The 14,029-nt window shown below is 41.7% G+C and overlaps 1 protein-coding gene across 6 annotated transcripts in view; it reads left to right on the top strand.

Annotated features, from left to right (window-relative positions):
- The window catches only part of SIN3A (SIN3 transcription regulator family member A), a 62,683-nt gene that overhangs the window by 35,399 nt on the left and 13,255 nt on the right, over positions 1 to 14,029 (top strand). For all 6 annotated transcript variants that reach the window (XM_029236812.1, XM_029236811.1, XM_029236816.1 and 3 more), the window contains 7 exons: positions 379 to 589; positions 896 to 1,012; positions 3,401 to 3,639; positions 4,989 to 5,172; positions 6,243 to 6,816; positions 9,052 to 9,221; positions 13,176 to 13,349. In XM_029236812.1, the coding sequence (XP_029092645.1) occupies positions 379 to 589; positions 896 to 1,012; positions 3,401 to 3,639; positions 4,989 to 5,172; positions 6,243 to 6,816; positions 9,052 to 9,221; positions 13,176 to 13,349 (1,669 nt within the window). The remainder of the gene's footprint in view (positions 1 to 378; positions 590 to 895; positions 1,013 to 3,400; positions 3,640 to 4,988; positions 5,173 to 6,242; positions 6,817 to 9,051; positions 9,222 to 13,175; positions 13,350 to 14,029) is intronic.

Here is a 14,029-nt window from a genome sequence, read left to right as displayed (position 1 = left end):
AAGACTAGTGGTCTCCTGATCCCCTGACCAATGTTGGAGGTTTTATAGAGACCAATCTCTTCCAGCGTTCTAGAATCTTGACTTTGACAACCTAAGAATTATCTGAACATTGAAGCAATATCCCTGATTAGAAAATGGCTCGTTATTGCCTGGTACAGTTCTTCCATCACCAGCTTAATTGGGTCTTAGAGCACTCTATAAGAAAAGGAGAAGCCAAGTATTCAGAAGCACTGCTTCTTAGGCAGGAAATAATAATTGTCATTGGAATTTGTCCAGTGGTAGTAGAGTTCTGAGCCAACACCAGATAGTGGTAGTCACACCTCAGGATTACTGCATCATGCTTCTAATTGCTCACCAATTTTTGGTTTGATTCTTCAGGAAATTCCCAGAATTGTTTAATTGGTTTAAAAACTTTCTGGGCTATAAGGAGTCTGTACATCTGGAAACCTTTCCAAAGGAACGAGCCACAGAGGGCATTGCCATGGAGATAGATTATGCCTCTTGTAAACGGTTGGGCTCCAGCTATCGAGCCCTGCCAAAGAGTTACCAGCAGCCCAAGTGTACAGGACGGACTTCTCTCTGTAAAGAGGTAAGACCTCCCTGAGAAAGGATTAGCCCTGAATCCGCAGCTTCCTCCAGAAGGGAGTGGTACCTGGGATGGAGAATTTACATGAATGAGGAAATCAAAATGCTTTTCTGTCTTTTTTCAAAAGAAAATGTTTTATACCTTTATTGAGAGCCTTTTTCTTACTATCTTTTTAAACTTGCTAAAGGTGAAAATTGTAATGTTAACTGTTTCTTCCCTCCCCTAAAGCGTTGTCTTTTTTTATTGAGAACGCTGAATCACCTGAAAACTTTTACACTTTTGTTTCAATTCCTCTTCTTTTACCCAAAGGTTTTAAATGATACCTGGGTTTCCTTCCCCTCCTGGTCTGAGGACTCCACCTTTGTTAGCTCCAAGAAAACTCAGTATGAAGAACACATCTATCGTTGTGAAGATGAACGTTTTGAGGTACAAGCTCCTTTATCATTTGAAATTTGGGGAAATGGGAGATTTGGAACAAGAGGATATCTTAAATACCTACCTGGGAGGGTTGGTTTTTTAAGACAAAGGAGCAAGAGGCCCACGTTCTTCTGTGGTAAATGCTTATTGTATTTACCATGTTTTACGACTTTGTCAAATATATTAGTAATATTTTTATGACAAATGTGACTTACCCTTTGTAACTGAAATTATCCATTGATGGCTGAATAATACTCCTTTGACTTTTCAATAGCGTTTTAAAGGTTATTGTGTCTACATGGTATATAAAATCAGCATCTTAAGACCTAGTGGGCTTTCTTGCAGCTGTTTTAAATTATTTATCTTAAAATGTGTATTATTTTTAGCAGGTATCTTAAAATGGTTAGCAGGCCAGCTCTACTTTGAGAACTGGAACTCCTCTTTCATATTTCTGATATTGATTTGGCTCCATTTGAAAGAAAGTTGAGTTAGGGACTTTATTTTAAAGTAGTTGGGAAAGGAAGAGCTGGAGTGAAGAAATGAGCTGGTAGACAGCCCCAATACCAGGAGTGGGAGTACTGAAAATGGACTCAATTCTCAGTGTCTAGTTCACTGATAGCAACAAAAATGGAATGTTAACTGTGTCTTGAGAGGTAAAATTACGTGCATCCTATTTAATGTATTTATTATATAAAACCGACTGCCCCTGCTCATTCATATGGATGGGAGATATTTTGCTCCTTTTTTCATCCATACTGATTTAGCTCTCTGCCAGTTATCCCCCTTCACACTTGCTTCATCTGTTTCTGGCATGTTTTGAATGAAGAGCCCCATGTTGCTTGGCCACTGGCAGGCGGTTGGCCATCTCTGCCCCAGCGTTTATGAGGAGCTTCAACCATTTGCAGAAAACTCAATCGTGACAGATGTTAACTTCTATAGAAAGTTTTATCAAGCTAAAGAAAGCATTTCTTTTTTACCTATGTTTAGTAAGTTTAGATGATGTGTGAGAAAGCAGAGACTGGCCTCTGTTTTTGACAGGATATTCCTATTCTCGACTAGTATGCCTGCAAATGAGAGGCAACAGCCTCATTTCCCACTTGTTATTACAGGAGTTAAGACGCAAGAAATGTGTGTGTGTGCACATGCATATACTTAGGATTGGATGGGATGGACTAGTTTGAGTCCTTTATACATCAGTATAGGTTAACATTCCTGCAATACAGACAACCCCCAAATCTCAGTGGCTTAAAAAAATAGATTTATTTCTTCATCATACTACATGTGCATGATGTTTAGCAGGAGATTCTGCTCATCAGAATTGCTTGGGGACCTAGGCTGACAGAGTGCCACCATCTTGAACAGTGCCAGTGACTAGAGGGAAAAAGAGCTCAGATGGATCTTGCACCCTTAAATGCTCTAGCCTAGAGGTAATAGACATTACTTTGACTCACCTGTGCAAAACTCATTTGCTAGAACTCGTTGCATGGCCCTATCTAATCACAAGGGAGCCAGGAAGTTCAATCCATCATTTATCTATAACTGAGGAAAAGTGGGGCGACAACCAGAAATATTTGACAAAATGACTGCCATAGTCCTGAAACTACAAAAATTAGGAAACACACAGACATTTGGTCAGAGACCCTTGAGACTGCTCATTTATTTCATTTTCTCTTTCTCATCTGGAGAATTTTGTGTTAAGCCTTGGAAAAAAGTTAACTGAAAGGTTGCTAGTCATATCCTTAACCAGGTCAGGGCTAAGCCCTTGCCAGAAAATAAAATGCCAGAAATTCAGTAAGAATTTAAATGGTTACCCACAGATATGACATTGAAGTCCATAAGGAATGATAGCCACTGCTCTTATTATTACTAGATGTGGAACAAGGCTATTAGATATTTAAACATTTCAAGTTACCCTGAAAAACCTTACTCATGAGACTGATTGGTAATCTTGAATGGTCTTTTTGGGATTTCGTTGTAGTGGTTGTTATTGTTTGTAACATCTTAGTAATTCATGAAAGTTCAGGGGAAAGTGTCTGTAAGGTTGCCTCCTATTAGGTCCCTCTGGTGTGGGGGCCGGGGGCCAGTAGTCCTAAGTAAAGCACACTGGTGGTGGTACAAGTATTAACTACTGCTTAGCCATCATTTATTGGATGTTTGTTGCGTGCCTGGCATCGTGCTAAATCCTTTACATGGATTGTACTGTTAAATCCAGAAAACAACCTTATGAGAGTAGGTGGTGTTATCCCTGTTTTACCTATAAGGACACAGAGTTTTATATGGCTATGGTATGGCAGAGCCAGGGTTCAAATCCAAGGAGTTTGACTTCTTCTACCTTATACGCCTGACAGCTATTCTGTTCTGGTTGGGGTCCTGAACATACTTTGTCTTTTTCTTTAGCTTGATGTAGTTTTAGAGACTAATCTGGCAACGATCCGGGTTCTGGAAGCAATACAGAAGAAGCTTTCCCGCTTGTCTGCTGAGGAACAAGCCAAATTTCGCTTGGACAACACCCTCGGGGGCACATCAGAAGTCATCCATCGAAAAGCCCTCCAAAGGATATATGCTGATAAAGCAGCTGACATCATTGATGGTCTGAGGAAGAACCCCTCCATTGCCGTCCCAATTGTCCTTAAAAGGTACCTGAGTGAATATGCCCTTCATGCTTCAGTGTGCTTCTTGACAGACGTAGTGTCCCATTAAATACGATTCTCCTTTTCGACTTGGTTATCCCATGAGACCTCCATTTCTCCCCAACCCTGGTTGTAGGAAATCAGGTGGAGTGTGGGGTAGTGGAGCTTCCCGATGGGGTTCTGTGTAGCCAGCAGTAGAGAACAAACCTTTAAAGTCCATAGTGGAATGCTCTGTGTGTTTGAGGTAATATTTTAAAATAGAGAAAAGAACAAAGAAGAAAACAGCCACCCATGTTCCTGCCACTCAGTACTAACCAATGTTTACATCTTTGTTTTTTAATAAGAAAAATCACGTTGTCTTTGTAAAATTGATATGTGTTACTAAAAAAGACTTAGCTTGCCATTTTTACCAAGAATGTCTTCTTTCTCGTAACAGAACTTCAGCCTGAGGTATAGAGGGGCTGTTGAACCCACCTAAGGCTAGGTATCAAGGAGGAGGCCAGGGCTGAGCCCCAGGCTCCTCCAAGCACATGGCACTCTGTATACTACACTATGAATCCCAGCTAAGATTCATAGGGGCCTCTGTCTGTATCACCTGGTGAAAACTTACCTGCTGCACAATGCACAAGTGCCCAGATTTTATTGTTCCTCCCTAGTCTTCTCCTCAAGAGCTGGCACAAGCTGTTCCTCTCCTTGCCAGTAGCATTTAACTTTTGTCTTTGAGATGGAGGATATTCTTCAGTTCTAGTGCTGCTTTTGATTTTACTCTCCTCTCTTCTAGAGTATCAGGATCAGTTGTTCTCATTAGAACTTCCAAACTGTGGCCAGAGGAACGTTACTGTGCAAGTTCTCTGCTCTTAGACTTTTGCGTTTACAGTAGCATAATAAACATTCTCAGAAGTCCTGTAGCAAAGAAACTTGTTTCACTTTGTTTCAGCTGGCCAAGGAAGAGAACCTCCTTTTCTAGGGTATTCTGTGGAATGTTGTTTGAGAAATAACTATTCTTGGCAAGATTTCTGACTTTGGGACAAATTACTTCCCCAAAGTAAGTCTTGAATGAGTAAATTTCTCATGTATCAGAGTTCAAGACTGGTTTGAATAAAATTTATCCCAAAGTTGCCAACAGTTTTGGCAGATCTGCTATATCTTTTGACCTTCGAAATAAAATAAACCTGACATATTTCTTGCTTCTAAACCCTTATGAGATTAGGTGCTGTTACCCCTATTTTACTGATAAAGAGACAGTCTTATATGGCTAATATGGCAGAGCCAGGATTCCAGTATGACTCCCTGCCTTAATAAAATTCCCTCATCTCGATTCCCATGTCTTGTTTTTCCACCTTCCACTCCACTAGGTTGAAGATGAAAGAGGAAGAATGGCGAGAAGCTCAGAGAGGCTTTAACAAGGTGTGGAGAGAGCAAAATGAGAAATACTACTTGAAATCTCTGGACCACCAAGGCATCAACTTTAAACAAAATGACACCAAGGTCCTGAGGTCTAAGAGCTTACTCAACGAGATTGAGAGTATCTATGATGAGGTGAGCTGGAGGTCTCTACATCTGTGCGACGTCCCCCGTCTGTATGTTCAGCATAGCTTTGACTGCTGCAGATTACCTTTGTTATATGAATGTGAGACCCTCCAAAACTTGTTGATTCTTGCTTCATAGCATAGACTTCTATTCCCGATTCTACCATTTTAAGTCTAAGCCTCACTAAGCTGTTTTACTAGTTTCCCATCCTGGTTTCAGTTCATGCCCACTACCCCCCTCTCCCACTTCTCTCCCTATCTGTTTCCTTCCAACAGTACCTTATATTCCTTCATGTAGCCCATCTCAACTTCCCACAGCTTAAAATACTATCATTGATCCCCAGACTTTTTTTTTTTTTTTGGCCGCACTGTGTGGCTTGTGGGATTTTAGTTCCTTGAAGCTGGGCCCTCCACACCAAGAGTGTGTAGTCCTAACCATTGGACCGCCAGAGGACTCCCCCTAGACTCTTCCTAATCCTTGTTTATTCGGCATCCTTACCAGGATTATATAGAGTACTGGGAGCTAGGATACAGAGATGAATAAGAAACTAATCCTGCTTTCTTTGAGCTCACAGTCTTAGGGGATGGATAGAAACAAATACAGTGTGATTGAGAATTCCTAGAAGGGGTGTGATCTTGAATTTGAAAAAACTTTGTATTATGAAACTATCAAACATACACAAAAGGGGAGAGAATAGTAAAATGAGCTCTTACATAAACTTAATCACCTATTTTGCCAATTTTGTTATTATATCTGCCACCTTCCACACTCCCACCCCAGAAGGATTTTAAAGTAAATCCTAGACTTCATATCGTATCCTCCATAAATACTAATCCGGAATTTTAAAAGATGGTCCCAGTTCTGTCCCATTGTCTCTTATAAGTCTTCAATGTCTGGAAGGCACCGATCGTTTTGGTATCAAACCACATCTTGCACATTATCTTTTTGTTTCTGGAAGTTTTGGATTAGAAAATAATGGCCACTGTGGTTAATAGAAAGTACTGCTGGTGTAGTCTCATAGGTCTGTTTGTTGTTCCTGTAGGTACGTCGCGTAATACTTTGTCTCTCTCTCCTGTTAGAGGCAAGAGCAGGCTACGGAAGAAAATGCTGGTGTACCTGTTGGCCCACACCTCTCACTTGCCTACGAAGACAAACAGATTCTGGAAGATGCTGCTGCTCTGATTATCCACCATGTGAAGAGGCAGACAGGCATTCAGAAGGAGGACAAATATAAAATCAAGCAAATCATGCATCATTTTATTCCAGATCTGCTCTTTGCTCAGAGAGGTGATCTCTCGGATGTAGAGGAAGAGGAAGAAGAAGAGATGGATGTAGATGAAGCCACAGGGGCGGCTAAGAAGCACAATGGTGTTGGGGGCAGTCCCCCTAAGTCCAAGCTACTGTTCAGTAACACAGCAGCTCAGAAGTTAAGAGGGATGGATGAAGTATACAACCTCTTCTATGTTAATAATAACTGGTATATCTTTATGCGACTGCACCAGATACTCTGCTTGAGGCTGCTGCGGATTTGTTCCCAAGCTGAACGGCAAATTGAAGAAGAAAACCGAGAGAGAGAGTGGGAACGGGAAGTGTTGGGCATAAAGCGAGACAAGAGTGACAGCCCCGCCATCCAGCTACGTCTCAAAGAACCTAGTGAGTGCTTAGATTGTCAGTCTACAGAAGATGTGAGGGGTTGGGGACCTCAGGGCCTAGTTAGACTCAGGACTTCTTTCTTTTATACATAGAGCACAGGCAGGCCTTAGAGGCTGGCTAGGTTCAAATCCTAGCACCGCAGTTTACTGGTTGTGTGACCTTACTTAAACTCTGTGAACCTGTTTACCTGTAAAATGGAGGTACTACTTGTCTCTTGGGGTTGTTGGGACAATTGGAGAAAATATGCGAAGCACCCTGTGCACTGCTTGGATCATGGACACTCAATAGCTGGTACTATGGATACCAGGGAAGTGGGTGTCAGTTACTGTCAGTTTCCCAAATGGCAGATCTCTGGGTTATTGCAAAGTGTTTGAAAGGACAGAGACGTGACTCAAACATCATAGTTGGTTTCATTCCATGACAGAACATAAATTCCTAGTTGTTCATGCCTGAGACAGATGCAAAAGAGGAGATGGGGACTCAAGAGATGGTTTGAGACAGCAGAACAGGCAGAGCAGGAATGAAGATAGAAGACTCAGGAAAAGGAAAATAAACGAGGATTAAGGAAGCCACCATATCCTCTAAGTAATTCTATGCTGCTTGCTTCTAGATATCTCTTCAGGTCATAAATTAGGTACTTAAGCTGTGAGCCAAAAGCTTTTTTGTGAAGCCTTTCTTCTGTGCTCTTTAGGAAATAGCCAATCTTTGGAGTGAATTATCCTTTCTTTTCTTTCTTTTTTTTTTTTTTTAAAAACTGTTACTGGTATAAGAAGCCCATTTGAAGCCCTGGCCTTCTATCTGTTGAAGAGCTAATGAACCTGGGAATTAATTCTAAAAGACTTTATCTGGATTAGTACTAGCTTGAGAGACTTCAGTATAGTGATTCCATCTGCTTGGGTAGAAATGAGACAGAAGATGACCTAATCCTGGCTTGACCATTGACGTAACCTGGTTTGAGGCTTACAGTTTGTTCTTGAGTAATAATGTCAAGCCTCACACTGATCGTGGGTCATGTGGTTTGCGCTAATAGCACTCATAGCTTTATTCTGACATGAAAGCATTTTTTCATGGCAGTAGCACAGCCTGTTCCTATGCTGTGGATCCGAACAAGGTAATGTTCTGTAATGAAACTCAAGCCTGTTGCTTCTTTTAAACAGTAGTTGTCCTGTTTAACCTGTCTTGAATGAATCCATCACACTTGAGATAAATGGAAATGGACTCAGCTTGTGCTCTCAGCCTTTTTTCCCCTATATTTTACAGAGAGGTAACTAAATGTCAAAGACAAAGAGTTCTTGTTGTAATTTTTTTTCATTTCAGTGAACTTTTTGTTGAAGTGCAAAACATAGACAGAAAAGTATACACATCCGAATTGTGTAGCTCAGTGAATTTTTACAAAGCAAACACACCTGATAACCAGCACCCTGATCAAGAAACAACATAACCAGTAGCCCCGTCGTGTCACAGTCTTGATTGCCAGCGCTGGAGATCAGAGTTGCCTGTTTTTGAGCTTTATTAAATGGGTCTTATTTTAGTAAACTAAAGGCGGAGTCCTTTCACCTTTCCTTGTGCACACTGCTAGTTGCCAGACGTCTCTGTAACAACTGATAAGATTCCAGCTGGTGGTTGAAGTGATTCATATGCAGCAAGTACAAATCATTTAATGTAATTTGTGAAGTACAATATTGGCAATCCATTTTTAAACAAAAGGACTTTGACAAATGCAGATCACTTCATTATTCATAGAGGATTTAATTTGCACTCCTCTTTTTCTGTTCCCGAGAGGTTTCCTAGTGCTAGAGTATGGTTCCGTCTGCCTTTTCTCTTCAGCCCTTGATGCTCCGTTGAAAGAGCTGTATGAACAGGCGACCCGTGTGAGGGATGCTCTTTGTAGGCTGCGAGAGCAGGTTCCTATCTTAGCAGGGGAACCAAGAACTTTTTGACGAAACTTCTTCCCTGGGATATTTTGCTCTCCTGTCACGCATAGCCAGGCCATACTGTAAATAAGTGTTTTTCAGGCACGGTCAGTCGGAGTGTTAGAAGCCGCTGTTAAAGTTGCAGAGTCACTCTCCTTTAATAGACAGTGCTGGGGGTTGTAGCCACCTGTCAGATCTCATCTCTCTGCACCTAGATTTGTTCTGTTAAGTGCTCTTTAGGCCAGCTGTGGGATTTGCCCTGCCTTCTCTTCCGATCTTTTCTTAGCAGGGTAAGGCCTCATCTCTCCCATCTCTCCCACAGTGGACGTTGATGTAGAAGATTATTACCCAGCTTTCCTGGATATGGTGCGGAGCCTGCTGGATGGCAACATAGACTCTTCACAGTATGAAGATTCGCTAAGAGAGATGTTTACCATTCATGCCTACATTGCCTTTACCATGGACAAACTCATCCAGAGCATTGTCAGACAGGTGAGGGCATGGCGGAGGCTAGGGTTGGTGAGGGAGAAAGTCTACAGATGGATTCAGGAAAGAGAAAAGGCAAGATTTCTGTTGGGAAAGCAAAGTCAGTTTCCTCATATAATGATGTTTATGAACGCATGGTTCTGTAGAGGGGAGGGAGAGGTTAATGTGATGTGATGTCGGATTTCTCCTGTTAACAGAGTGGGAGTACTTCAGCCATGTGGTTGACTCCTTTGCTTTGCTCAGCATGCCCTGGGAGTATGAGCCTACGTGAGATGTGATGCTTTACCCCCAGCACTGGTCCTGACCCCCTGCCCTACCCTCCCAGCTCTTACGTCGGGTACCAGGCGTGAGCTCAGTTTCCTCTTCTTTAGGTGTTGGTAATTCTATGGACTTTCCTTATTTAACATTTGAAGTTCTTTTTACAGGAAGGGTTTCATACAACATCTTTTATAATACTCTGTCCACCTCACTATCTGAGATTCCCTCTGAGTTAGATTTGTAGTTGGTTTTTTGGTTTATTCTTGTGGCACCCTGGAAGTTTGTAAATATGTTGTTCTTTACAACAATAATTTTATAGCAAATAACATGTAATAGGTTTCCATTCCTTTGCCTTTAGTTCTGAACTTTTGAAGGGATCAGAGTCTGTTGATAGTGCACCACTTTCTTTAAAGTGAAAACTTTTTTTTTTTTTTTTGCGGTACGCGGGCCTCTCACTGTTGTGGCCTCTCCCGTTGCGGAGCACAGGCTCCGGACGCGCAGGCTCAGCGGCCATGGCTCACGGGCGCAGCCGCTCCGCGGCTCGTGGGATCTTCCCGGACCGGGGCACAAACCCGTGTCCCCTGCATCGGCAGGCGGACTCTCAACCACTGCGCCACCAGGGAAGCCCAAAGTGAAAACTTTTAAAGAGACAATTCTAATTCTAGAGTCCACACCACTACTATGGAAAGAAAAGCTTGTTCAGTGTTTTCCTCGGATAAAATATGGAATCCTTTGCAAAGTACTCATGCTTTTACCTTGAATTTAGAAGGATGCGTGGCTCTGTACCCCTCTCACAGGATCTACTCAGAGTCAAGGAATGTTGCTTCACATAACTGAATCTTGGCATCTTCACAAAAGTTGTCAGGCAGAGAGCTGAAAGTTGAAGTGGTTATTAGACCTTCCCTTAAGGGGCCTTAATGGTGATGGACAGAAATCTTTACATGTATACAATCAGCTATGGTCATAATTTTTGAGAGACTAATGCCTGTTAATGTCCCCTAGGTTTATATAAAAGACTTCAGTTACCATGTGCTTGTGTTTCTGTTTACAAGTTTGCTGTTGCTACAGCTAGAAGTAAAGTCTTTCATACTACCAGTACAACTTTAAAAATCTAATACAACAAGCTTATTTATTTTTTTATAAGCCCAAGGTTGGTTTTTTGTTTGTTTTTGGGGTTTTTTTGCTGTACGCGGGCCTCTCACCGTTGTGGCCTCTCCCGTTGCGGAGCACAGGCTCCGGACACGCAGGCTTAGCGGCCATGGCTCACGGGCCCAGCCGCTCTGAGGCATGTGGGATCTTCCCAGGCCGGGGCACGAACCCGTGTCCCCTGCATCGGCAGGTGGACTCTCAACCACTGCGCCACCAGGGAAGCCCCCAAGGTTGGTTTTTTAAATAGATATAATTAGTCCATTTACTAGAAGCACCTGGTTATGATTTTGAGTCAATAATACGTAAGGTCCGATCTTTTTTTATGGAGACAGGTTTTATCCAGAAATCTGAATCCATTGTTTTTAAAATACGTTTATGCTCCTCAGCTTAACTCCTGAATTGGAGGCATAACATTTCTTACTCTCCTTATCTCCTTTGCTGTTCTCCCAGCATTCATTGCTGACTGGAGGTGGAACATATATTTCAAGGTCAAACCATATATTTATCTTTTCTAGACTAGTTTAAGAGGGGTTTGTCTTAAGAATACAATAGGCAGTCTCACAGACATCTGGTGTGGGACTCAAAATATGGCCAGACCATCTAGGGGTTAGACTGGGGAGGTTTTTTTTTTCCCTCTCCTGCATGCCTCCTTTCTGGACATCTCCCCCATCCTCATGCTTCTCTCTTCAGATGAACACTCAGCACGTATTCAAGGCTTCTCCAGCACCTGAGGCTTTCACTTGCCACGGCAGTGCCTCTGGCCCTGGCATTACCAACCTTTCCATCCAGGTGCTCCTCTGTAAAAAGTCTACCAGACACACTCATTGTGTCATTTCAATTTAGCAGGAGAGAGAATCTAACCAGCCTAGTGTGGGGATGAGAGTTGCCTAGTTGTCCCTGGATTTGTAATGCTGCCCTTCCCAAAGACTAGAAGGGGCCAGATATCCAAGGAGAGGGTGTGGATTAGGGAGTCGGTGACGTGGTCTCCTTTTACAGGAAGGTATAAAGAAGTATCTACATGATAGAGACCATGCTTTGGACATGTACTGCTTTTTTTCTCTCTTAAACACTGTATTTTAAGCCTTCCCCCGTATTATCAAGTTATCATAAGCATTATTTTAATGGTCACATTAAAAGCCATTGTATAGACTAATTGTAATTTAACCACCTCCAGTTGCTGGCCTTTCTACCACCATCAGGTCACTCACCCTTCTGACCTTGCACCTTGTCCATTTATCTACAAATACACATACTTGTCACTTAAGAGTTTTTTAAATGTTAAAAATAAGTAGTTGTCATAGTTACTAGCACTTCAAAAAGAGTGTATCTTCCTAAAAATAGAATGGCTTAGTGGTTATGAGAATTTTAAAGTAAAATAGACAAATTGATACTGCAATTAACATTTTGCTTTCTTGTATCTGTTTTTCACATTCTCTGGCATTTTAATGGGTAAAGTTTCATCTGAGAGAATTTTTATTTCACAGTAGATATATCGTCATGACCTATGAGAATAGAATCTCTGAAAGATTCAACTTTGTAGTCATCAGATAGTTTAATAAGATAGTTTCAGAAGTTACCAGTAGTCAGTTGTGATTGACCCGTGTTGAAAATGAGTTAATTTACCTACAATTTTAAATACTATACTTTTATTATCAGATGTGGAAAAATAGGGGGTGTGTTAGAAAGAATATTAGTCCTAACTCAGCTCCTTCAGCTGAGCACCCATGACAGATTAATTCAGTAACAGCTTCCTCAGTGCCTATTGAGTTTCAGACTTTGTACTAGGGCTGTGAATGTAGACATGGATCTTGCTTTCATGGTTCTCCGAAGTCCCTCTCCTCACCTTAGCACACATGAGCTTTCTTATCTAACATGTAAATTTGTCTCATATATCAATATAGTAGGGTACCCTTCTCCAGCCTGCCTCCCAGGGTAGTTGTGTGGATCAACTGAGAATACGTATGAAAGGAAATTGTAAATGGTAAAGAAGTGCCATAAAATTAGGAAGCCATGGAAATTTTCTTTCATGTAAAAAAATTTTTCTTAAGTTCCTTAGAACTTTAAATAAGCAGCACATTAACCTGAGTTGCTTATGGTTTTGCTTTTAAATATATATGAACATTTTATTCATGGACCAGAGATATGGTTGAAGATTTTGGCTTGGTTATTCTCCAAGAAAATAAGATAGTGGTTTTGTATGATTAATGTTCTAAAATGATCAACCAGAAAACCCTTTTTTTTTTTCTTTTTGCGGTACGCGGGCCTCTCACTGTTGTGGCCTCTCCCGTTGTAGAGCACGGGCTCTGGACGCGCAGGCTCATCGGCCATGGCTCACGGGCCCAGCCGCTCCGCGGCAGGTGGGATCTTCCCGGACCGGGGCACGAACCCGTGTCCCCTGCATCGGCAGGCGGACTCTCAACCACTGCGCCACCAGGGAGGCCCTGGAAAAACCTTTTTGAACTGAGTGATTGGAATCACCAAAGGGAGGCTGAGTGTATGACAGGGAGAACTATATTTTTGGTTCCCTGATGACTTGCCTTTGCTTGATTCCAGCTGCAGCACATCGTGAGTGATGAGATCTGTGTACAAGTGACTGACCTGTACCTGGCGGAAAACAATAATGGGGCCACTGGAGGCCAGCTGAATACACAGACCTCAAGGAGCCTCCTGGAGTCAACATATCAGCGGAAGGCTGAGCAGCTCATGTCAGATGAGAATTGCTTTAAGGTGAGAGGTACTCAGGTAGTCAGGGACCATGCTGACAGTGTGAGCTGTTGGGGCTCTCTCCCCAGAAGTCAAAGCCATACCGGGGTACTTTGACCCAGTGATTCCACTCCTAGACCTCCTTGGAGAGCCTGTGAACTCACTGGAAGAAATGCAAAAAAACATGGAAAAGTAAAGTCTCTTGTGGGTAGTCTGTTTCTTGCCTTTTAAAAAAATTAGCTCTTCCATATGATTTTTATAATTTTGTATTCTTCTTCGCTGAACATTTGAGTATTAATATTAAATGCTTCGTAAATATTATTGTTTAAAAGTGTAATCCATGGTCGTTGTAGAAAAGATAGGAAATGCAGAGAAAAGAAAAACTAGTCACCTACAGTTCTTCCCAGAAATAATCATTGATAACATTTCTAAACTTTTCTATGCTAATATATATTTTGAAAAAGATTATACTGGGCAAAATGTTCTGGAACTTATTTCGCTCAATTAGCAACACCTCTGGGTCTTCAGCATCTTTTTATGACTATTTGATATTTAATTTTATAGAAAATTATGCCTGTCTAGTTGGACATTTAGGTTGTTTCCAGTTTTCCACCATTATAATAGCTAATTAGAAAAGCAAGTAGCTGGAAACAGTCTAGGTGTCCAACCCTTTACGGGAATGGTTAATGGCAGCCTATTGTGTG

Source organism: Monodon monoceros, unplaced genomic scaffold (genome assembly GCF_005190385.1).
Source record: "Monodon monoceros isolate NGI ecotype Baffin Bay Population unplaced genomic scaffold, NGI_Narwhal_1 Super_Scaffold_21, whole genome shotgun sequence".
Taxonomy (NCBI): domain Eukaryota; kingdom Metazoa; phylum Chordata; class Mammalia; order Artiodactyla; family Monodontidae; genus Monodon; species Monodon monoceros.
Note: the sequence above shows the minus strand (reverse complement) of the source record. Positions and strands in the feature narration are given on the sequence as shown.